The sequence below is a fragment of the Drosophila nasuta genome, chromosome 2L (genome assembly GCF_023558535.2).
Source record: "Drosophila nasuta strain 15112-1781.00 chromosome 2L, ASM2355853v1, whole genome shotgun sequence".
Classification (NCBI taxonomy): domain Eukaryota; kingdom Metazoa; phylum Arthropoda; class Insecta; order Diptera; family Drosophilidae; genus Drosophila; species Drosophila nasuta.
This window is the reverse complement of record NC_083455.1, coordinates 14,293,822-14,320,126: the sequence shown is the minus strand read 5'-3', so window position 1 is coordinate 14,320,126 and position 26,305 is coordinate 14,293,822. Positions and strand designations below refer to the sequence as shown.

The 26,305-nt window shown below is 35.7% G+C and overlaps 2 protein-coding genes across 2 annotated transcripts in view; both read right to left on the bottom strand.

Annotated features, from left to right (window-relative positions):
* Positions 1 to 25: 25 nt before the first annotated feature.
* On the bottom strand, positions 26 to 1,315 carry LOC132791601 (uncharacterized). The gene is made up of 4 exons (XM_060800605.1): positions 1,103 to 1,315; positions 930 to 1,043; positions 308 to 876; positions 26 to 244 (listed from the first exon to the last, which is right to left on the bottom strand). Exons 1-3 carry the CDS (start codon positions 1,172 to 1,174, stop codon positions 436 to 438), a joined length of 627 nt encoding a protein of 208 aa, XP_060656588.1. The 5' UTR covers positions 1,175 to 1,315; the 3' UTR covers positions 26 to 244; positions 308 to 435.
* A 17,137-nt stretch (positions 1,316 to 18,452) lies between these two features.
* The window catches only part of LOC132796685 (protein sax-3), a 57,130-nt gene continuing 49,277 nt past the window's right edge, over positions 18,453 to 26,305 (bottom strand). Inside the window, exons 13-14 of the mRNA XM_060807941.1 lie at positions 24,685 to 24,946; positions 18,453 to 21,394 (exon numbers count right to left, since the gene is read on the bottom strand). Coding sequence (XP_060663924.1) covers positions 20,263 to 21,394; positions 24,685 to 24,946 — 1,394 coding nt within the window. The 3' untranslated portion in view covers positions 18,453 to 20,262. The remainder of the gene's footprint in view (positions 21,395 to 24,684; positions 24,947 to 26,305) is intronic.

Below are 26,305 nucleotides of genomic sequence, written 5' to 3'. Positions count from 1 at the left end.
ACGAAAATAATTTAACATATAGCTACAATTTGTAGTAATTGTTTGTTTAATTAAAACATCAACGAAGAAGCTGAAAGAAACTAATGCTTTACATGCCAGAATTTACACATATTTCAAGAAGTTATTGCAGAATAAATGCAACTGCAAAATATTAAGCCAGATTTTGTCTTGCTAATAAAATTGATATAAAATTCGAATATGTTAAGTATTCACATTCAGTCACAATTTTGGCCTATGCACATTTCTATAAAGAGTTATATTAGTAATGGTTTACATGGAAGATAAAATTAGAGAGTTTTTCTCTTACTTTTTTTTTTGAATATTGCCAAATTGGAAAGTAACAAGAACAAGACTGCAATTTAACTTGACATCCTCGTTGACATCTTCGCTCAGTCAGCCGCAACTAATGCGTCTCCATCAGATTAGACGTTAGATTTATTGAGAGTTTCTACTTCTTTCTACTTCATCCAGTTTGCGGCACATGCCATTGAGATGGTCGGGCAGCGTCTTCCCCGTCAGTCCCCTGACACCCAACGGATGCAGTTTCTTTAAGAGATTGTGCACACATTGTTGCTGATAGCAGGCAGATTCGCTGCCATAGGCTCGCTCATCGATGTAGAGCATATCGATGCCTTCGGCCATGATGCGGACATGATAATGATGGGTGGTGGGAAAGAAATTCAATTCGGTGCCCAGTTCTTTGGTGATTAGTGTGTTGACATCGTAAATTTTGACCAGAAACACAACGATATCGGTACCCGAGTGCAAAGTTTGACCGGCTGGCAGAACAGTTATCTCGATGACAACGCGTTCGCAGCAGATTAATTCCGGTTCGTAGGGCTCCAGTGCATGAAAAGTCAACAGCGTGCAATCGGGCTGATTGGAAATAATACAAATAATACACTTGTATGTTATGTGTTTTCTCTCACCTGAAAGCGTCGGCGATAGGTGTCCAGCAGCTCTTCGGTGCTGTAAATTGTGCCATGCCAACGTGGTGGAATAAAAACTTCGTAATCAGCCGATGTTAGCAGCATCACGCCATGCTGAAGTAAATTTGCAAGTTTTTGTTTGCAAGTGCTTAGTAGTTTAAAATTGAGCTTACCAAACTGTATGGATATTCATCCAGATTTTCGAGAGTTATCTCTTTTGGGTTTCCATCGGCATCCAGAAACATAACGCAAATAACGATATAAAATTACAAATCAATTGTGTAATTGTATAGTATTTTGAGTAATAATGTCTGTGCTTTGTAGTGTCAATTGTGTTTGTAAAAAATGAATGCTAGTGTTGGGTTGCAAGTGAAGTGAGGGAATAAATTCCTTGATATTTGTGCTCATTAGCTTATTTTTGCGCACTAAGTTCAATTAGTGAGAAGTTTTGATGAACAATTCATTATTTTATATTTCTGACACAATGCTATTAAATATTTTATGCTATAAATTGCATGTGGTTGTCTTATCGTAGTACAATCAGAACCGGGATTATATATTGAGTAGCTGAGTTGTTCGGGTATAAATAATAACAAGCAACCAATTGATGAGTCAGCTATATTAATGAGAAGTGTTACAGAAAAGGTATATACAAATGAACAAGTTCATCAAAATTAGAAAAGACTACACAACACTAGAGAAAACTGTTATAATTTTTTAGCGTTGACAGTTTACTCAAATAATAATAGATATAATTAATATCTAATAGAAATTGTCTAATCTATGTATTGTGAATAATGATTGTGTGAAAGTTTCATACAAAATTCTTGATATGATTGGCAATTGACAATTGGCATATTTGGTTCTCTATGGTATACGTTGAATGTAGGAGTATGATCATATAGAAAATATAACCTTTGGTATATTTAAGAGATGATAGTAAGCACATTTTGTGGTATACTATGTTATATTTTGATTGTCGGCGTATGAGGATATACCAACTATAACTATATGTGTATTTTAATTATCGATAGGAAGCATATTTTAGCATCTTTGGTATATTTTGAATGTAGAAATAAAAAAATACCAAAAATAACTTTTCGTATACATATATATACAGTTTTTAGAAGACAGACAAACTGGCATATTTTGTACACTTTGATATATTTTGCTTAGAGAAATATATAAAAATACCAAGTATAACCTTTGGTATATTTCAGTAGTCGATAGTAAAAAAACATTCAAGCTGATTATTTATTTGCACTATCGATTTGTTTTGCAAAAGTTTTACCTATCGATCGTTGGTGAAATCTAAAATTCGTTTTGCATTTTCAATGGCACCAAAAACCAACCGCGCCAACAAAGTCGCAGTTTTTGACATCAATAAACTAAATGGAAAACACACAAATACAAGTGTAGTACAACAGAGAATGGCAAATTCGCTTACAATTGTAATAGTTGTTTCGTTTCGTTCTCTGTTGCTGTTGCTTGTTGCTGTTGCCACCACCTGTTACCTGTCTGTGCAATAAATGATGTAAATCTGTCGTCGTTGTGAAGTGTCACAGCCGTCGTTTGCCATTCGCGCTGTTGTTCCAGCCTTATTTTGATCCTTTATTTTTTTGCGTGTGTGCGATGCGACTTGTTCACAACTTTGTCAGGCACTTGATGACATAGAAAAACGTGTCCTGGAAACTCTGCAGCTGTGCACACACACCGAAAGAAGGGGAATTTAAGCAGCCTATTGGATGTAAAATGACATTGGCATTGGCGCCCATTGCTAACCCATATCAGCGAGGGCAACACTCATACATAAACGTTGTGGAAATGATAAATAGCATTGGAGTTAAACAGGAGCACAGTCTCTCACCTTGGCCAACAGGCTGGCAGGTCCTTATGCAAAAGGACTGCGAGCTAAGCCCAAAAGTAATGAAAATGAGATGAAAATTATTGCACCGTAAATCAGGCGAAAACCGGCGCCCAGCTGCGTCCAAAGAGCGAAGGCATCGTTTCTTTCTCTGGCTCTGGCTCTGGCTAAACGGTTTCAACTGCTTAATTTGGCTTTCATTGCGTTTCTTTTCTTGTTTTATTTGGCCGCTCACTTAGTACATTTTTTGCTCTTCGTTTCGTTTGGTTTTTTTTTTTTTCGTTGGTCTGACATGAATTATTTAACGATCTCCAGCTGTGTTGATGCGATTTGCGCAAGGATGCTGCGAAATTAAAGCTATAACAAGCTTAATGCAAACGGCAAGCCACAAAGCATTGGACCCAAAGCCAAAAACTTCATTTATTGCTACAATGGTGGCCATCCACACACAATAAGCTGCTGCTGCCCAACTTCCTCTGCCTCCATTTAAAAGCACTCTATACTAGGAATAGTAATAGATAGAGACGACGACGCTTAACATGTGAGGCACGGGGGTCTTAGCTCTTTGTCTGTAAATGTGTGTGTATGTGTGTGTGTGTGTGTTTCTGTGCGCCGCGAAACGTCGCCGTCGTCTTTCCAATTTCAAGTGAAAAATCCCGCGAATGAACATGTAAACAACAATGCCAGCGATAGGTGGGCAAAGGCCAAAAACAATGCCAAAACAAAAGCAATAGCAACGCGAATAAGATTTATATCGAGCTGCAAATTAAACGACTAGCGAATGTACTATAATATAAAGTAAAGATATTGTCCGTTGTAATATAATAATATTAAAGTATCTTAAAGATACTGAATTTGAGTCCTCTTAATTTGTATTGTATTTTGTGCTACTATTAAAGTATCTTATAGATATTCCATTTGATGCGTCTTAAAAAAATAGGCGTCTGTTAAAATATTATTTCATCTTCAAATTCAATACCGTTTTTTTGGCATTGGAAAGTACTAAAATAAGTTTATTTAAATGACACTATATTTTAGACATTTAAAAATATTATTTGCTGATGATTCTAAATATAATTAGTGTCACTTTCACTTTCATTAATTTGGTTTATAAGATTGAGATAGTTTTTCATCTATTTGACATCTAAATAGTATTTCTATGATTGTAGAATTTATTAATTTTTAGAGGCACTAAAACTATTACATTTACAACGTAATAAGCTGGCGAATACTTTATAAAATCAGTTTATTCTATATATTGAAATTAAATTGAGTTCCATATCTCAATCAAGATATGATAAAAAGATTTCATTCACTCTTTGAAGACATTAAACTTGAGATATGCAGGAAACTTAAATTATAACTATCCAAAATTGTTACGCATAATTCTTTAAATATATAGAATAAAAATCCATTTGATAATTTTATTTATTGATAGACAACTTTGTGTTAAAATTTCATTGAGTATATTATCTCAATCAATGCATGCAAAATTGCTTGATAGCCATTTTGAATTAGATTAAAGAGATTCAACTTGTGTTTTGCTGAAAATTTAAAATATAACCAGCTAAAGTTTATACGCAGAATTCATTAAAAATATGGAATAAATATCGTTTTGTCTGATCTATTTACTATGCAGATCTATTAAACCATTTACACACAATCTGTATAGACAACATTCAGTTAATATTCCAATGAATATATCAAGTCAATCCACATCTGTTAGCTTAGATAACCGCTTTGAATACACTGCTCGAGCATCAGTTTAACAAATCTAGCCAAAACTACTGACAGCGGCCCATTCAAAGCCAGTCGCTTGCTTCCTGTATTTGTATCTGTATCTATGCAGGAGTGAATGTATCTGCAATGGCAAATGTATCTGTGCACTGTATCTGCATCTGTGTTGTGTTGCCTTGATGTCGTGTGGTGTGCGTATGAAAAATTTGCAATGAAAGCTGCGCTGCGCTGCGTTTTGTGTTGCTGTTACTGTTGTTATTGTTGTTGTCTGCTAGAAAAGGATATCCTAAAACCAAATAAAAAGCATTGTGCTTTCGCTCTGAACCCACTTGAAATATTTTTGGCAATGAAAAAAAGGAGATAAACACAGACATAATAAATGGAATGAAGCGCAAAGCTGTGCCAAGCTGCGAGAATGTTGCAACATTTGCAACGTTGCGTGCAACAACAGCGTACAACAACATGCAAGATTTTGCAGCCAAAGCGTCGCTTCACTTAATCCTTGGAAATTTGTCTAAAAACCCGACAAAACCCGCGGCATTTTCGTTCTCAGTGTCGTCCTTTGCGCAAGGCTGATGAATGACATCGACGCTGCTGTGCAAATTATATGAGCAATTTGCATTATGTGGGTCGCTCTTGCCACGGATTAAACAGAGCTCACCCACAAAAATTATTCATGCCAAGGCGAAATGTTTTGCAACTCGTTTGCTGTTAGTTTTAGTCTAAGAATTAGCTTTTTGTTGTTTCTATGATATTATGATTTGTGTAGCGATAGCACTGAAAGTCTTGAGGTACAAATTCGGCTAAATTTAACTACATAAATATAACCGCCTGTGTAAATATTATTAAGCGAAAGCGTAAATTGAATACTACCCATTTTCAATAAAACTAAATTCTAAAAATATGCTGAAGTAATATACCAAACACAAAAAAAACTAAAAAGGAATCAAAGCATACAAAATATACTAGATTATCCGACAAAGTGACTCGCAGCCCATTTTCAATAAAAAGCATATTTTAAAAATATACCAAAAATAATATACCGAAAAAATACTAAAACATTTCTGGTATGTCGATAGATTACAACATTCAAACTATACTAAAGAGTACAAAAATATACCAATAAGTACAAAAAATGCCAAAGAGTACAAAGTATACCAGATTATCAGCTAAGGCAACTAAGACACAAAAGTATTTCCTAAATAACTTCTACAATTATCACTTATATGAAATATATTTCATCGTAATAAAAATCGCATTTTATTCCCATCTATGTTTAATATAATTTTTGAACAGTATTAAAGACTTATCATTAGATTCTCTCGTTCTACATTTGATTAATGGTCGGACTCTTAAGCCTAATTAAAAAAGCACCACACACAATAATAAAATTAAACTGCCAACAATTGTGACACCCTAAAACAGAAAGTATTTTTTTGTTATACTTTTTTTTTTGTTGTTTTCAATCATCTAATTGAAATCCAAATGAGATAAATCAAACTACAACTCATACTCAGTAATTTAAGTATGACTCAATCGAGTGAGTGAAGCGGCAGGACCTGTCAGTGATGAAACCACCCCGTAATCCGCGGGACACACATAATTGCAAATACATAAATAAATTGATGCACTGCATGGGTTTAAAGCATAATAAATTTTGAATGCGCCATTAGCATGATTTATGCCTATTTAATTTTTCATAACAATGAAAGCATCAACAGCAACAACAATGGCAACAACGACAACAATAATGGGAACAACTACACATAATGTGACAACAGGCAAAGCATTAGCGCCGCCCGCAAGGACACAAAGGAGCAGTAAAGCAGTAGGAAAGAGACAGAGCGAGAGCTGGTCACATAAAGAAGAGCGCATAAAAAATGCGATCGGCAATGGACATAATTGAATAGTAAAAGCGCGCACTGAAATTAACCACCACAAATGACGCAAATAATGTTAAAATGAAAGCCAGTGGGCGAGGGGAAGCAGAAGTAGGAGGCGGAGGAGGAGGAGGAAAGCGAAGCATGTACGGACGATTAAATTTCATTGAAATTGAATTACATTAAAAAGTGCAAAAGGCGATGTGCGCCACACAAAAGCAGCCACACTGAGCACAACATCCGCAACAACAGCATCAACAACAACAACAACAACAACTACAACGACCACAACTTGTCCGACTATACAATTGCCCTTCCCCTCCCCCGCTGCTCGAGGGTAGACAATAGTGCGCAAATTAACTTACAAAGCGAAATAAAAATCGCTTATGCGACCATTTTTACCAGACAACGTGATATGTGCGAGTTTCTCTTTCTTTATTTCATTCTATTCTTCTCTTTTTCTCTCTAACAGTTTCTCCCTCTTTTTGTTGTTGCTCTGTCTAACCGCCATCTGCCGCAATTTAGCTTAATACTAAACAGCCCAGTTACCACTCGTCCATTCGTCCAGTCACCAGTTGCCTTTGCCTTTGCCTCTGCCATTTCGCCAGTTGCACTCAACGCAACTCGCTGCCATCTTTTACTTTTTCTCGTTGCATAGTTTGAGGCGCTTTGTTTATGGCCGCGTCTTTTATTCTCCTTTTGCTTATCGCGTCGTCGACGTTGTCACCGGGGGGGGGTTAAAGCCGAGAGAGTTTGCTTATTAAGTAATTTGCGGATTTATTAAAACTTTTGCGCCTTTTGTGTTGTTGTCAACGTCTTTTGTCGCATGCCCAAACTCCCAACTCCCGACTCCAACTCTATTTCGATTCATATGGACCAATTACGCGCCTAATTTTCTAGGTTAAAAGCTAAATGGCTTAACAGTTTAACAGAGAAGTTATTAATCCTTTATTCAATTACGTCGAGGTCACAAACAAAGTTTTTCAATTGAAATTTGATAAGAATTATTGACTCTTTAAAGTATTTCAAATATGAATTTTTATGTAAATTTAGACTTGATGTTCAATGCTGACATTAAAGATATTGTTATTATTATTATTTAAATTTTCTAAACATTTTAATTGGCTCTTTAAACTAGTTTCAATAGCAATTTCTATCTGAATTTAAACTAAGTTTAGAAATACTATTTATAGATACTATTTCTATTATTTTCTCAAGTTTTTATGTAGAAATTAGTCTACGCTTTAGAGGAAGCAAATTATAACATTCGCATTTTTTAATCTAAATTTTTGTTCTCTCTGTGGATTGACATCTGCAATATTTATATTTATATAAATTGACTCTTTAAAACGAGTTCATGTTCAAATTTAAATTCAAATGCAAATTCGCAGCCTTATCAGATATTAAAGTCACATTAAATGCGGCTGGAAAATCTTCATGACATTCATTTTGGCAAATATATAAATCAAAACAGAAATCATCACCGAAAATTACACAACTCTCGTCGCAGGACACGCATATAACAACATAAATCTACTTGACGCAACACGCCTCCAACTCCAACTCCGAGCAGGAGAAATCCCCTTTGGAGAGATGTGAGCAGTGGCTCTGATGCTCAGCGGGTGCTCTGAGGGCGTTAAGATTTATGAAACAGTCAAGTATTTTCTATTTAAGTTAATAACAATCATAATAATGGAACTATGAAAATTGATGCAGCTCAAGCGTGATTGTGTGGGTGTGTTGTATGTGTTTGTTGTGTGTTAACCTGATGATAGATGATGTGCATATAAGCTCAAATAAACACACACAAAATCGCTATTGTCTCCCCTCATATATTTTTTTCGTTGCATACTTTGTGGCGCGCACTGAGCTAAAAATAAACAAGAGAGAGAGAAGGGCAAAAAAACTCAGCAGGTCGTATACGTAATAAGCAGCTAAGGTGTCTGTGAGTGGGGAGCGAGAGGACAAAAGTCTTTGCATATTTGAGCAGCTGTTTCTGCATTTGTGACATTCACTTAAAAATTCCATTACATTGAGCTTAAATAACCACATGAGTAGCTGAAGCATCTGCAGAAAGACAACAGCAGCAGCAGCAGCTAGCAAATCTTATTTCAGGCAGCGTTAAGCACACAAATTGCAAGTTGACAAGATGAGAAGTTCTTCACTTCACTTGCTCTCTACTCATTACATCTGTTGAAGTGTCCTAGAACATCCGAGCACTTCAATCATTATTACATATTTATTTCTTAAAGATGTGTCGTTGCCTGCGGCTGTCAAGCACTTACCCAACACCTCGACTTCTTGCGGGCAGTTGAAATATTTTCCAATAATTTTGACACATTCATTTTAAACATTGTGCGCAACCCCACAAAAATCATTGCCACAGGCGATGAACTGCTTTGTAAATTTTGTAATCAAATTAATTTTGTGTATTTAACAAAGTTTATGTGCTCACTACTTGCGACAACAGTTTACAACAAATCGCTGAAGTGGCGAACTTCAAGTGGCCCGGAGTGTAAAGAAAAATTCGACGTTTGCTGACTTTAACATGCTGACAATTGAATGCTCTTGTTGAAAATGTTTAACGAATCAATAGAACTTTTAATTTTTAGTAAAATATTGTATTTTGATACGTTTGTAGTTCAGCAGAAAATAGCTTCTTAAGCCATTTCCTTTAGATATGTCTTATTTGAAATGATTTATCAAATTTTAAATATTTTTTCCGCGAAACTAATTGTTCATTCAAGCTTTTAGTTATTAGATGACAATAAAAGTAATTCATCGAAAGTAATTCTCAGTCGAAGTTTTGAGTTATTGTAATATTTTCTTTTAATATTTATACCCGCTACTCAGAAGGGTATTATAACGACCCCATAAAGTATATATTTTTGACTGAAAATCTAGAATATGTTGACCTCTTTGGTATATTTAGAATGTACTACAACGATATACCAAATATTACCTTCGGTATATTTCATTATTTTTTGTATTTTTGTATTTGTGTTTAGTATTTTTGTGGTATATTTGTAGAATATGGTTTATTGAAAATGGGTAGTATTTCAGTATTTTTGTGGTATATTTTCAGTATATTCGTAGAATATAGTTAAAATGAATATGGGTAGTATATTAGAGTACTTTTGTGGTATATTTTAAGTATATATGTATACTATAGAATACACATATGTGTAGAATACACATATGTGTCACAGTTGAGCACATTCTACTGTAGCTTTCTTACTTGTTTTCTTGTTATCTTGTTTCCATTGAATAGTTATAGCACATTTTTCTACACTCTTTGTGGCATATTGAATATACCCTCTGCAAGAGTATTCTAAAGGGGAGTGCTACAGAGCAACAATGCCAAATCAAAAGCGTCAAAGAATTCACTTTTACATTATCGAAAAAGAAATCATTCAGCATCCAGGCTGTCTGAGAGCTTCGAGTACTCACAAGTCAGAACTCATTCCGCTTGCAGCCTGCGGCAAGATGTGGAGGCTGAGTCTAAGACTGAGACTGAGAAGCTTCTGGTTGTCACATTAAATGTTTAATCAGCAGTTTCGCAACTAAATATAAACTGTCAATACCAAATATTGTGTGGTTTCGACAAAGCAGCAACTTCTCTGTCAGAGAGCGAGTGAGAGATCTGTTTAAGCACAGCTGTTGTCTCTGAGTATTTCAAACTTAATTTGTTTGCATTTGCATTAGCATGAGTGAGTGTGTCTGTGTGTGTGTGTGTGCGTGTGAGTCTCTTAAACGACTAGCAAACATGTTTTGGCATGTCATTTGGTCATGTATATTGGTTTATTTATAATTGTTGGCATGCCTTTTGGGGCCATTCAATAATTTAAGCGAACCGCTTGCGCTTGCCTGATTTATGCCAAAGTGGCATGAGCTAATTGAAAATGATTAGCACACAGATGTCGAAAGCTTTGTATTAAACCTAAGTTTAAATTGTGTTTATAAGGCAGTTGTGTGATTAAGATGAAATACATAGTTTATGGTGAGTGCTGCAGTTTCTTATGATTAAAATGTTTTAGTAACATTTTCGGCTTCAATATAAATGACAAGAACTTAGTATTAAGAATACATTTAAATTGTGTTGTAAAGTTGTGATTGAAATTTCATATTGCATATATTTTTCATATTTTGGTATAACAAACTGTATTTTGTAGCTTATTAAAAATTGATTTCATTTATTGACTCTTTAAACACTAATTTGAAGTTAATTAGAATCTTACTTAAATAGAATATAAAATATTAAATTAATGTACTTTACAGCACATTCCTTTCAGTATATTCTAATCTAATATGACAAATTAATGTTCCAAAAGTTGTACTTTATTGTATTTGATTTGGGATCTTATGCATTATGCATTGCAATCTAAACAGAAACACCGTTTGAATTAGTGAACTGATAAATTCATATTGCCCATGTTACTAAATCCCTTAAGTAGTTATGCTTGAATGCCCTGAGGCAGCTATCAAAACTTGTCAATCAGTCAGTTACAGTTGGACATGTCAATCAGTACATCAATGAATCAATAGCAAGTACTCGAGTACAGCTACTGCAATGTCCAAGTTAAGAGCCGCAAGTAGCTAGTAAGCAACATTAAGCGGATCAGTTTAAATATGCGAAAAGCCTTTAAGCGGTTCTCCGACTCGAGACAGTTGATGGCCAAACAATGACAGTTACTAGACAACACCAACAAGAAACAACAACTATTTATGTGCGCATAGGTATGCGATTCAAGGCAATTTCCTTAATGCTATTTGAGGAGCGTCTGGCGTCTAGCAGATGGCCATAATTAACGCACGTTGTCTGTCTGAAATTGGTAAGAGGAAAGTTCTACGACTCACACACACATAGACTGGGAAACTTTGACTCAAATACACACATGACAATAATAATTATTGTCTTGATTATGCTCCTGTGCATGTTTTACTGTTTTACTTATCCGAGTTTTGCCATTTAGCCAAATTGCCAGACATTTGTCTTCAGTTCCTCGAGTCTCGAGACTGTTTGCCGCTTGGCCTGTCATTCCTTGTTCTCTGTCTCTGACTCTCACATCCTTCATCCTTTGCTCTGTCTGTTGGCATTTCGTTTTTTTTTTTGGTTTGGCCCTGCTTCACCTTGATGATGGGTCTCAGCAGCTCATCATCGCTGCCTTGCGGAGTTTATGCTTAAAAGCTTTTCATTTAGCTTAATTAACTTATAACAATTTGGTGGTTTATTATCTTAATTTATAACCCCAAGGCATAAATCGTTCGTCGTCGTTTTCTCAACTCGTTTCTCGTTTCTAATTAAACTTTAAGTGAATTTCATTTATGAACTTGCCTGCTTTTATGTATATTTAATTTTTTATGCCAGCTTACACGCTTAAAGCACATTGTATAGTACATTTATATGCGTTGATTTATAAGTTCATAAAGGTCCAGCTAATCAGAGCTTTCTATCAAAGTCGCAATCCCAAGTCTCAATCAATTTGACAACGTAATTTATTATATGTTTCTCGCAAACAATCAGAGAAAACGCAAAGAAAGTAGAAAGTACTCCACGACTTCAAGTTACCATTTAGTCATTGAAAGAATATCTTATTCATATTATAAGAATGCTACCCGCTTCTTGACTTTTTCTTATCTGCAGGGTATTATAAATCAAATGCAACTGTAATACAACTAATTTATTTAAAATGCTCATTCATGCCATATCGAATTCTTGTCCATTCATCAAAAGTCAACGCAAAAGGACGCATGGGTCAAAGGCTTTTGTGTTTGCACTGACCCTAAAGGACTTTCTTTGCCGCCCACACACACACACACACACACTGAGACGACTTTCTCCTGCTATCTGTGAAGCTATGCAATTAATATTGAAAAGCTCAGCAGTATACAAAACATGATGGTCTTAGCATTGTGAGGGGTGACAACTGTATGCAGTCTGTCTGAAAATGGACTTGAATGAAGAAGATGATGATGGAACTGATGAAAGCAAGCGTGTGACAAATGTCCGAAGCTGCTTCTGTTCAAAGATTTACAAAATCACAAATCTGTCCTTTTGCCTCCGCCTCATAGAAAATTTCGTGAGGCTAATTAATTGAACTTTCTTGGTCAAGCAAAAACGGTTGACAACCCAACAAACAAGTGACAGCAATGTGAATCTTTGTACGTTTTAATGGAATTACTATACATTTGTGCAAATAGAATTTGTAATTAACTTGTTAAACAATCTCTCTTAAACAATTCATAATTGTAATTTCATCTCTGAAGGTGTGTGCTGAATTCTAATTATCAAATGGTTATTGTTCAATCAATTAATAAGTTGTTTAGTTGACGAATTTTATAGAACGTATTTGCACAGTTTGATAATTAATAGAAAATGTTATTGCCATTTTAAATGCAATAATTTTACCTAGATAATAATTTAAAATTACAATATTAAAAGTAACTGAATGTATTTTAATATACATGACAGATCGATTATTTGTGTTCTGCTTAATTTGCCAAAATACTAATTTACAATTATTTTTGCCCAGAAAATACAATTTTAAAAGTATTAGCGACTCAAGCTATAGATTATTTGAAGACCTGCTTGAAATCCTGTTAATTTTCGTGATTTATTAAACGTTTAGCTACTTTTTGGCTCTTTTCAAAATTTGTCTGTCAGTCGTTTAAGGAGTTTATGGGCGTGGCATGACTCTGCGCTTTTTGTCGCGCACTTGACGGGTGAGTGTTTAATGAGCTATAAGTATCTCGGAACAGTTGCGATGAGTGCCACTCATTTCTGGTCTGTCATCGCGCCGCTAAGTATGCAACAACTTTTGACAAACGACATTACGCCGCAATGGCAATTAATTGCTAGCCCCAGCAACATGACAAAGCCGATTCAAAACAGGCTTTACAGAGGAGAGCTACAGTGTGTATGGAAGCCAACAGTCATGGACGTCACATTACGTCTCATTAGTGGCTCGGGATGCAGCGGAAATGATTCATTTCCGCCAGTCAAAATGAAAATGAAAATGAAAATGAACAGTTTTCGGCAGTTTTCAAGTGAGTTCTGCCAGCAAACAAAAAGCGACAATGTCATCGAGTGTTCTGCTGAGTAGGTGGAGGCAACTCCACCAAAAAAAAAGAACACCAACCAAAAACGAAAAAATGAAAATTCGTATTTCAATTGAATTGATTTTGAATGCTGCTGCTGTCTGCCGCCTGTCTGCTCGGGCTATTGAAAAGTGCGTGCGTGTCTTTTAAGGGGTCTGGGGTTCGTTGAAGTTCTATAAAGTTTATGTCTACCTCACTTTCTCTGTGCCGCCCCCTTTTCCCCCCTCAGTCGCTGATTGACTTTTGCGTTGACATTTGCGCTCGGTTATCGCGCGAGCTTTTGCTGCCGCCCTTTTTGGTTGGCCCTGTTTGGGGATTTCTCTCTTTTGGAAACTGAGGGCTTTCCCCCGGCATAAAACGGGTGTCTGTCTGTTGCTCTGTTTGTGATTCCACAATAAACGCATTATGCTGCCATTAGTTGAGTGCCAGAGCCTTCCGCTTGTTTGCCAGCTTCCGTTTCTGTTTTTGTTTGTTTGTTTGCCAGCTCCACACTGTGTTCAGTTCACTTCTGTTCGAGGGGGTCGCATTTTTTTTCATTCTTTTTTTGCTTTGTTGTCGTCGTTGTTCTCGCCTAACAATAAAGAAGAAAAAAACTGTCCATGTCCAAGGGGGGTCCAGGTAGTATTACTGCATGCTGTGTTTGTTCCTTGTTTGAAGGGGAGAAACTTGCTTGCAAACTTTTCATGCAATGAATTGTTAATTTCGTTAAACAGTTTCCACTTTTCCTCGCATTTGACTTTTCATTCAGCCTCTCTAAACTACGTCAAATGACATTTACGTTGATTGCATTTCTATGAGTTGCTTTAGCACTCAGCATAAATTCAAGCATCTTATTTTAGTAATAGGAGTTCAATACGGGGTTGCTTTAGAAAAAGACTTCTAAGTACATTCGATATGTTTGCGGATAAACATTGCGACCAGCTGTCAGCTGCAGTTTCAATTCGAATTATTGTTAAAGAGAAAGTCAGTGAAATGCCCATCGATCTATTATCTGTATTGGAAATTGAATAACATTTGATTTGTATCATTTGATTAATATTAACTTTAAATGTACATTAGTTTAAGGGTGTGTTAAGCAAAGCTTAATGAGATTTTTATAAAGTTAAAATGGATTTTTAGTAGCCAAGAATTTGATGATTTTTTAAGGAAGTGATTTAAGTATGCGAATACAGAAATGCAAATTATATTAGTATTTTGGTATATTAGAATATAACTATATTGGTATATTAGTATATTAGTACATTAGTGCATTAGCATATTAGTATATTGGTATATTGGTATATTAGTATATTAGTATATTAGTATATTAGTATATTAGTATATTAGTATATTAGTATATTAGTATATTAGTATATTAGTATATTAGTATATTAGTATATTAGTATATTAGTATATTTGTGTATTTGTATATTAGTATATAAGTGTATTAGTATATTACTATATTGGTATATTAGTACATTAGTGCATCAGTATATTAGTATATTAGTTTATTAGTATATAGGAGTACACTAATATATTAACATGTTAGTATATTAGTATCAGAGTGTATTTACTTTTTACTCCAAAATATACATACATACATAGTTATTCTTATATTTGATCAACCTTTTTCACTGGAATGAAAATATCATTTGACCATCCACTTTTCACAAATTTCACTCAGAAAATAATCTATAAAATAAAACGATTGCACTTGTAATACATATTTATGCAGATAATTACATTGAACAAAATTTTCTATCGCTCTTTGTTTTTACTTTCTCCTCGCCTCTAATATATAAATGCATCATTATACATTTTCCTCTATCTATCTTGCTTTTGCTTATAATATATTTCATTTGCCATTGCCTCTATTTTACATGTATTTGTTTTAATCCAATTATCTAACAATATTAGTTTAACATCAGTTCTAATACAAAATTTATAGAGTTTAATACTCCCTCTCGAGCTGTCTAGCGCTGTTTGGTTTAATACTATCCTTGCTTTATATTTACCTTGCTTCCGATAATCACATCTCGTGGCAGCTTCCTCGTTGCAGGAGTTAATGCTCAGTTATACGCACTTCAAAAATCAAAGTATTTTTATGCTTCTGTTGCGCGTTCATCAATGGTCATTTACCCTGTCGCTTGATGCTCTTACAGCAGCAAATGGCGAGACACACACACGCCCACACACACAGACTAATACTACTTACCACCCACCCACACACCCACACATTGAATCAGAGAGTTGCGAGTGCTGGGATGTGTCACCTACCGTTTAACGATATTTTGCTGACAGCGACAACGGATAATTAGTTTCGCTAACGAGAAAACTTCAACGTGCTGGCCGCACACACACACATACACACACACATTAACATTACACTTGACACATGATGTGGATGGTCTTTCTCTCTCTGTCTCTCTGTCTCTCTCTCTCTGGATAGTGCAACATGTTAACTCAAGTAGCGTTAACAATAATAGCAACAACAACAAGAGAACAGCAGCAACATGGCCAACACGTACTCGAAAACAGTTGAACTGAGCTCAGCTCATGGACGTAGCTTCGCAGGATAGCTCAGTTATTTCGAATGTGAAGAGCAGAGTACGGCAAAACAGGATGAACAATCCGCCGAAATCCTTTGGACACGCTTCAGTGCGTTCGCCTTGCAGCTAATAAAATGATTATGTGTTGTTTTTATGCTCGCCAGCAGCAGACGAAGCAGCAATAGACAGCAGTCTCACATTGTTGCCACGACATCAGACATCAGGACTCTTCATCGTTGTCTGCTGGGCTTTTCTGGATAGGCACTTTCAAAACAATTGCTGCGATTGTTTACATATTAATGACGACAGCAACTTTTATGGAGTGCCAACATTTCGGCTACATAATTGATTGACGACAGCAATTGGCAGGATATTAAAAGACTTTCAGACATCACCAAAATGAGACACAAATTGTGTCTCTTTTTCTCATAAGTAGATAATTAGGTTGCTGATTTATTTCAATAACTGAATTCCAATTGCTTAGTTAGATGTGTTAAATATTCTACTAGAGAATATATTTCATACAGTGAATTATATTGTGAATTATTTAGAATAAAAAATGATAAATGATTTGATACAAATTTCTTCTTTTTTTTCTCATAAGTGGATAATTAAATTATTGGTGGATTTCAATAAATAAATTCCAACTACGTAGTCAGATGTGTTAAATGTTCAGCTAGAGAATATACTAAATTTCACATTTAAAATATTGTCACTTTTTTAAAGCAAATTCTTTAATAAAGTTTTCTTTGCATTTAATATATTTACATAATCATTTACCCAAGATTATGTAAATATATTAAATTAAAATTAAATTCAAAATAATGAATACACTTTTAAATGTATTATATTAATTTATTATATTTTTGTTTGTTTGTAATATTTACTTATTGACAGTAATTCTGTTTAATTACATTTTCAAAATTTTTTATTTGATTTCAACTTTGCTGCCTTTGCTTTAATGGTTTATTTTATACATCTTTCTCATATTAATTTCGATGCATTTTTTCATTTAGACATTATTGATTTAATAGTTCATTTTGTAACTCATTCCCATAATTGTCGAATTTTTTAAGGAATTTCTTTTGTATGGGAAAATCGCCTACAGCGATTGGATCTTAGTTCCTTTGGCTGACAATCTGGTATATTTTGTACTCTATGGTATATTTTGTAGAGTGTACTACTATATCAATATACCAAAAATAGGCTTTGCTATATTGTTAGTATTTTGCGGTATATTAATTTAGTATGTATTTATACTATATGATATATTTCGAGCACACAACTATATCAATATACCAAAAATAGACTTTGATATATTGTTAGTATTTTTGCAATATAGTAATTTAGCAAGTATTTCTATTTTACGGTATATTTTAAGCGCAGTACTATATCGATATACCAAAAATTGTCCTTGTTGTATTTTAGTATTTTTTTGGTATATTATTTTGGTAAATTTTTAGAATATAGCTTTATTAAAAATGCATAGCGGGTATCTCATAGTCAAGCACACCCTTTAACAAATTTTCCTTTTATTAGTTCATTTCATATATCTTTTTCATATTAATTTCCACCCATTTTTTCTCCAACTGAACTTAAGCGTATTCTTAAAAAAACACTCCACAAATTTAACAGATGCTTTTGCAAACCCGAATGATTAAATTTACATTAAGTACATTTTTCATAATGCGTTTTTCTTTGTGTTTCTCCCGGCATTTAACTGAAAACCGCGTCCCTTTTTGTCCCCATTCCAGAGTGTTGCCTGCATACCGGAAGTAGCTGTCGATTTGCAACAAATGGCTACCGGATGTTGCCACATGCTGCACGTGGGTCTGCACTCTTCTTTTTTTGTTGAATGGTACTCTAACCCTTTGGCAATTAATTGCCTAGCACGTAATTATTTTGTAGTTAAAATGGGCGCGGTTGCCCACACACACACACATACACGCAGACACACACACACACATCGACACACACATTTACACCCGACGTTGGCCATGCATAATTTGGGTTTTTGCAGCTAATTAAAAGCGCGTTGCTTTGTTGAAATTAGACGCGAAGCGGCAGCTTGTAGATAGAAGAGAGAGGTGAAATGTGGAGGTGGAGTCAGTTACAGGTGGAGAGTTGTGACTTCAATTAGCGCTGTGTTGCAGCATTTGTTTGCGGGGCGTAAATTAAAATTAATATCGCCTACTTTGCAGCGTCGAAACGTTTTCTCTCGCCAATTTCAACTAATTTTGCCAGCGGGAAATTAACTATGAAGATTTAAATGACTTCAAAGTGAATGTTTAAAGCAGAATTAAACAAATGATTGTTGATTGTTGACATTGACTTTATGTGATTAACAATGCATCTTTCACATTGTTTCCCCCCTCCCTTTCTGTAATTGAATAACTCGACTTTGTTTTGTTTTTAATTTCATAATTATGGCATTTTTATTTGCATTTTAATTACTACATTGTAAATACACACGTATTCAATATCAATAATTACACATAGACATATAGTTAATTTCAGTATTTTCTAATGGATAAACAACATAGTACGGGAACGAATATAATATGTATGCATTGTATCTATTTTTATTTATCTCTGTGTTGTTGTGTTGTGTGTATTCACTTAATATTCATGTAATATTCAATATATATAGTATAATATGAATATAGAGTAGAATGGGTTTTAAGGGGAGCAGTCACATTTCAATGCATATCTAATTGTCTGCCCAATGTAAAAGTGCAGTTCATTAGTGCGGCAGTTACTGTGTTACAAGTTATAATTATTTATGTACGTACTATGTATATATGTATATTTATCAGTATATGTTTATGAGAAATGGGTTAATAATTGATTTTTAGACTGTAAATTGAAGGAGTTTTTGCCATATGCCTAATGGTGGTATTTACGAACTATATCGAAGTGTATATTTATATTTATAGTTATAGTTATGTGTATGTATGTAATTAAACAACAACTAAATAATGTTTCAGCTATAATTAGAGGGTGATTTCTAAATTACTATATGCACAATTTCATTCACTTATTGTTTTCTTTCTCTCTCTTTACAGATATCCTATTTGCATATTTGAATATTTTAATTCAATTTGATGTTGCGCGTAAGTCTAGCCTTATTACAATATTTACACTTAGCAACTAAAACATTCATTCAAGTGTAATATATATAGCTTAAAATTTACATAATTTACTTTATCGATTTAATTAGCATAATTATCATTGTAGCTGCGTTAAGTAACAATCTAACTAACTGTCTATGTAAGCGACGGGCTTTTGGCTGCCCGCATACTTGGAGGAACTTATCATACGTTTTTTTCTTTAACATTTACAATCATCTACAAGCTAAGTACTAATTCTATGAAAGCAATTTGTAGAAACAGGGAGAGATGTAGAGGATAAAAGAAAGCGACAGAGGAATTCTTTTTTTTTTTTTTGTTTGTTTTTTAGTAAGTCTATCACTAGCATAGAGCCAATCGCCACTTTTGATTGGCACGCATTTGTTATACTTTTTATGTTTTGTTTTATCAAGTCTGCTTTTTGAGTAGTTGAAGCACGAAACCTTTACGAGTAAGAAACAATTGAATTTCGCTTTTTAAATTAGTCGCACACAGTTTGGTTTCAGTCTTAGTCACATATAGAAGTTTTACGAAAGAAAAGCGGAGCTCAAAAAGATTAAAAGCACCTAGAAAAATCTCGCTAAAAAGCTTACCAAGCACATTAAAGCTCAGCCAAAAATTTTGTAAGCCTTTGAGGGCGTTTAAAGTGGATGAAAGCTATTTTACTTGCTTTTCGATTTATCTTGCTTAACTGATTTAAATGTGTTTTAAGAACAGATTTGAATTTTGTGCATCCTTTTTATCGCTTTTCGATTAATCTTGCTTGCATTCAACTATTTTCAATGGTCTCGCATATTTTCTTTTTGCTTTTGGATTAATTTGTCTTGGTTAAACGGATACTTTCGCATACTTTTTTATTGCTTTTGGATTAATTTCGCATGCTTTAACTCAGCTTTCGGTACTCTGTGTGTGTTACGTATACGCCCCGTGTCTTCTCAACTCTTACTCGAAATTCTCTGCCCCGCCATTGTTGAATCGCTCACACCAAGCAAGCAATTCCCTCACTTCCCGCGCATACAGCTGCTCCTGCGCTTGCGTTGAAAGCTGTCCACCACCTCCTCCTGGCACTGGCAACTGATTGCCCGCTGTGGCCAGAGGTCAGACATTGTGGCAAGGCTGTTGATGACTGCTGCTGCCGCTGCCCGAGTTGCTCAACAGACTGCGCTCGCTGGCCACACTCCCGGGTGCATAGATCAGTTCGTTGGCCTCCTTGGCCAAAGGCTCCTCCACATGTGCCTTGCGACTGCCGCGTGTCGATTGTCCGCGCCACGATTGTGTTTCCAGCGGCTGTGGATGCTGCTGCGAATGTGGCACAAGGGGCAGCAACTGCTGCTGCTGTTGCGAGGGTTGTTGTTGATCATCCACCTTGACATACAGCCGCTCCATATCATCCAGATCACCGTCGGCCGTGTGATAAAGCGCCTGATCATCGTCATGGGACATGAGCATGGCCATGGGCGAAGGCGAGCCACCGCAACCTGAATCAGCCAGACCGTTGTAGCAGAAGGACGAACCATCCAAATCGAGCAAGTTCTGATGCTGTTGCTGGCTCTTGGTGGCAAGTGTTTGATCCACATGCTGTGCTGCCTGAGGTTGCACCTTAAAGCGTGCACTGTCTCTGCCAATGCTGCAACCGTGTGGCAACTGTTGACGTCGCACGCTGGCAAATTGCGATGAATTGCTGCCAGTTGTAGAGGATGGTTGCTGCTGCTGCTGTTGCTGCTGATGTCCATTGGGCGCAGCCTCGTACGTGTGACAGTTGCTCAGCTTATTCTCGGTGATGTGCATGTGCATGTGCTTGTCCTTGGGATAATAATACTGATCCGAATAGACGGAGCGAGCACCATTCGTGTTGCTCGGATAGATCTCGCCTGTCGTTGACATTTGCTGATAGATGTTGGCGCTGGAATGCGGCTGCTGTAACTGTTGCTGCTGATGTGGCGACTGTTGTTGCTGCTGCTGCTGTTGATGCTGGTAATGCGGATGCATGGGTCGCTGCATGCCATAGGAACCGGGCATTGCCGCTGGGCCTGGACGTTGCTGATAACGTGGTTGCTGCTGCTGCTGCTGATGTTGTTGCTGCTGCTGCTGTTGACCGGGATTGAGGATGGCTGAGGTGGCATATGGCGCTGGTGAAGCATTGCCATGACGTCCATATTCGCTGGGCGCCTTGCCAAAGCTGGACACCTCAGCATAGTCCGTTGGTATGTTGGAATATTCGCCCACGTAGCTGCAAATGAAGAGATAAAACAAAAACACAAAATGAGTACAAAAAAAAAATCAGTTATTGCTGTTGCCTGTTTATTACAAAAATTCCCACGCCCGTATTGAGGTAATTGGAGAGGTTGGAGAGGGGGCAAAAGTGTGGTGTGGAAGCGCAGCCAAAACAAATTTTTCAGCTGCCCATTTTTCGGTTATAAATTTGGTCAAAAACGAGGTGGAGAAATGGAATTTATGGCGTGCGGTCTACACGCCACAGACGGAAATTTGCATTTCGGTTTTAGTCCGGCCGGAACCAGATCCGTGCATGGATCCACACACACACACACACACACACATATGCTGACGCACACACTCGCAGTTGGCTGAGCGCGTGCTCATGTGTAAAAATGAAATTTATTTCGGATTTAACATTTTACATATTTACACCTGCAGCTGAGGTAAAAGCGCTTCAGCAGCTCTCTAATGTGGTGCAAATGGATCTAGCTCTAAGCAAAGATAATTCCAATCAGCAGCTGCAACTAAGCGAAGGATCTGCTTTACGCACTCAAATAAATAAACAAGCAAAAATAGTCGCATAAAACAGCGAAATTAATTAAGTGCGAGACTAAAGAAATACCCTGTCAAATACTGAGAGAAATTTGTGGGATAAAAAGCTGATATATTAATATACTAAATACTACCAAATGTAGTATTGCTGATACCTACCAAATGTAGTATTTAGTATCATTTGGTTTGTAGAATGAGAAGTTGGTATATTAAAATACCAAATACTACCTAATCTAGTATTTGATATATTTTAGTTTGCATGATGAAAAGTTGATAGATCAATATACCAAATATAGTATTTAGTATATTTTAGTATTTGGTATTATTTAGAATGAAAAGGGTACACAAAAATATCAAATACAGTATTTTTAGTATTTCGTATAATTTATTTTTTTAGGATGAAAAGCTGATGTGTTAAAATACCAATGACTATTAAATATAGCATTTAGTAGCTTAAAGTATTTAGGGTAATTTAGTATTTCTACATGGATTTGTTGTAAATAGAAAATTAGTTTATTGGTAAATATATTATTTATATACTCACACTAAAATAAACTCATTACAACCCTTATTATCTAATCTTTTTGCAATATTCTACATTTAGAATTGAAACCATAAATCAAGCTTTATTTTTTCGGTATTTGTCATATTCTTTGTATCTCTGCTTAAACACTCAAGATACCCTTTTTCCCAATTAATTCACCTGATGTCGTGGTATTAAAAGGTGTAAAGTGGCCACCCACACACGAATTTTTTAGCATCATTTTCGTATTTAAATACTGAAAGCGGATTAAACAGCAGTTCCCGAGCGAAAAAAACGTTAACGAAATTGCAGCCAAAAGCTGACAAGCAAAAAAAAAAAAAGGAACGAAAGCAGAAGATATACGATGTATTGATAGAGTTGCCATGGTGAAGAAAAAAACTTCAGTGCGTGCATTTCAAAATACGCTTTTAATGCCTTTAATGAGTTTTCATTTTGGCGAAGGGAAATGCTTGCAGAGCAGGTTAAATGTCAGTGGAAACTATGCAAAAAGTAAAACTAAATAGCAGTAAGTAGCTTACAGCTAGAGGGGAAAAACCTGGCAGCTCAAAGCGTACAAATTTTATGTGCATGAAACTTGTTACACACGGCTAATTTGAACAGAACTCTCAATTATTTGCTGCAATTTTTAAAGGGTACATTTAAAGTGAATTCAGAAGTCGTTATAAATTTGGGGGGAAATTGCATTGCGTTTTTCTGCACACATATGATATTCATTAAAATGTGATTACTTTTATTGTTATTATTATTGTTATTGTTATTGGAGTTTTCGCGCACTATTTTGTTGCAATTATTTTATATTAATATTTGCGTTGAGCTCTTGCTCTTCTCTGCACAATTTTCAATTCGAGTTTTTAATGACTAATTAAGTGTGCAAAAATAATTATAATTATCTCGGCACAAAATTTATATACACAGAAGTCGCGCGATGGAAAAAATCACACATATATTTTAAAATATGCATGAAAATTGTGCACAACAAATTTATATAAATTCTTTCATTATTTTTATATGAGTTTTGTATGTTGACTCTTCAGCTTTTTGCGCTTGATTGGCATTTAATTGCCATTTGGTAGACAGCAGCAACAGCAGCAGCAGCTGAACTGGCATTGATTTGTCGTCTGTGATTTAACATTGATAGGATAAATTGATAGGAAATTATTACAAGAGCTTAAACACTTGTCGCATGCCGAATAGAAAAGAATTTTGAGCAGCGATTTTAAAGCATTTATTATGTGAAAAGTTATTGAATTATTTAATAGCATTTTGGCAAGCACACAAAAAAATACAACTCGATGACCTTTCCTGCCCCTCTTCTGGCTAATTTGCAGCTTTTGTGGCTGGCATTAAATTGGCCACAAAATAAATAACAATTACGGTTTTGGCAATTTCAGCTACGAGAACTACACAAACATTTGCCCATTGCTTTGCATCTGCAAAACGCAAACAATTATTGTTCCCTGTGATTCTCGATTGGCCAGACAAATAAATTAGCCAATGCCTGGCCAATTGCTTGCCAAATGCAGCCAGCCTTGTTTTGATTAACCATTCCACTGGACATTTTGTTGTGCATAAATAAATTACAAAAATGCCATAAGCATTAAACAAATTTTAAAACATATTTTGGTCAGAGCCCAAATAAGTACGCAATATTTTTTGCAACTAACAAATTCTGACTTTGATTTATTAAGTAGATGATACAGTAAAATAAAGTACCTTAACAACACATTTTATGAAAGTAAAATACAAAAATATTAATGGCATTTTTTTCAAATCACCCATTGAAATACTTTTTCTCAACACTTAAAGCTGTCCCCAGTTAAAGTTTTTGTAACGTCGCTGCGATAATTACATTTGTGCCAACAGGGAGCTGGACAAAAAACTATGCAGCCACTCTGTAAAAGTGTCCATTGGGAGGTGTGCCCACTGCCTGTACACATCAAAAAATCAACATAAATACCGCGCCAACATCTCCATTTCTAACTTGATTTTGTTGGCGCCGTACAAAAACAAAGAGAGTAAAAAGCCAAGCGAAGCCGAAAAAAAAAACTGAAAATGCTACGAAAATTTTTCGACGCGCCAGAAAAATGCAATTTCACAGTTTGGTGAATTTTTATTGTCGTCGCTTTTGAGTGGGTCCCCAGTTAAATTCGACTGTTTTTTTGTTGTTCTTGGTTTGTTGCAAAAGGCAAAAAAACAAGTAAACTTACCGCTGATGGTTGCGTTCGCTGGCGTGTCCATGAATATCATCGATGTTGCTGCCGTTGGCGCCGCTGCCGGAGGCAACACCAGCGCCTGCATTTGAACCACAGACGGGCGCATAGTCGGCGATGTGATCCTTCTGCATGTCGAGGGTGTCGCCGCTGGGCGAGGTGCGCCACACCATGCCACCGGTGGAGGCGTCCAGCCAGTAGCCGTTGCCATTTCGCGTCGATAGACTCGGCATTTTGAGCACGTCGCTGGTGTGATTGCCTACAGGTGAGACAGAGAGAGAGAGAGAGAGTTAGTGTGGGGCATGATGAGACAGAGCAATTAAATGTTTTGCAACAAATTGCGAATCAAATGAATTGTTGCCGGAAATTAACAAAAATACAAAACTGTCGCTTAGATGTTCCCAAAAACGTAAAATCCTTAGCTACCAATTTTTATTGTTCAAAAACAATAAATAAAAAATATGCCAACAACATATTTATATATATATATTTTTTTAAATTTATTCTCCCATATAAAAAAAAGTGAACTTTGGTTGTTATATTTAGCTTTTTTTTAGCGGAAGCATTAGCAAATGCTACATAATCAAAATGCATTTAATATGATTTATTTTGCACACCGGAGACAATATTTTTTTAAATTCCTCAAAAAAAAAGTGGCGAAATGACAGCGAAAGTGTTTTTCGCTGGCTTTTGGGATTTTAAATGTCGCGCTGCAGTGACTATAAATTCAGCGCATTAAAATAATATTTTGGAATTGTGGGGTTGCAGGCTGAAATGTTTTCCACACGCACACACACACGGTGAAAAATCAAATAAATTATTGTCAATTTTCCAGTTGTCGCCCCCGCCTGCTCCCGCAACGCAAAATGTGTTGCATACTTTCGCGCTGAATGAAAAATAAATAAGTATCGCATAAAAAATGCACCAATTAAACTGTCCCCGGGTTATAACTGCACATCAGTCGACTATTTTATGGGCTATTGTTGTTCACCTTATTGTTGTTGCTGTTTTTTTTACGCTCGCTCGTCCGCTCGGACTTTTATTGTCTATGGCTGTCGTTCTCGTTCAGGTGCCTTGCGCTTTTCCCTGCTTAGTTTATGTTGGCCCCCATGAATATGCAATACTTTTTTTTGCTTTGCTTTGCAGTTCTTTAAATTGTCGGTTAGCTGTGGCTTGTTCAACAATTCGCAAAGTTGAAAAACCAAAGGCAGCAGCAGCAGCAAAAAAATGGGATTACAACTATATTGTGAACTATAGAAATTGAAAATAACGGACACGCGGCTAGAGCTTAACGAGCATTGTTTTCAATTCTCTTTCACATGAATTTTGCTTTTGTTTTTTAATGGAGCGAGCGCCACTTTTTTATGAGTTTCTTGAGCAGCACATCAAAAAAATGCATTCAAATAGTTTTTGTTAACTTAAGCATATGTCAACATATTGTTGAAAGGTTTTGCTTTGTGAGGGTTTTTAATAATGACAAGGGATAAATTTCGGTAGAAAGAAAATACTATAGAAGCAATATTTAATTTTATAAATAAGAAGTTAAAATTGAAGAACTAAATAATTAAACAACATTGTTTACTCAACAATTTCTTTAGACTTCTTTGAACTTCTAGGA

Bases quoted from the DNA above. Each gene is read 5' to 3' on its own strand.
- LOC132791601 (XM_060800605.1), bottom strand. From the start codon at position 1,174: ATGTTTCTGGATGCCGATGGAAACCCAAAAGAGATAACTCTCGAAAAT. The intron at 1,044-1,102 runs GTAAGCTCAATT...AATTTACTTCAG, and splicing joins ATGAATATCCATACAGTTTG to CATGGCGTGATGCTGCTAAC. The intron at 877-929 runs GTGAGAGAAAAC...ATTTCCAATCAG, and splicing joins CCTATCGCCGACGCTTTCAG to CCCGATTGCACGCTGTTGAC.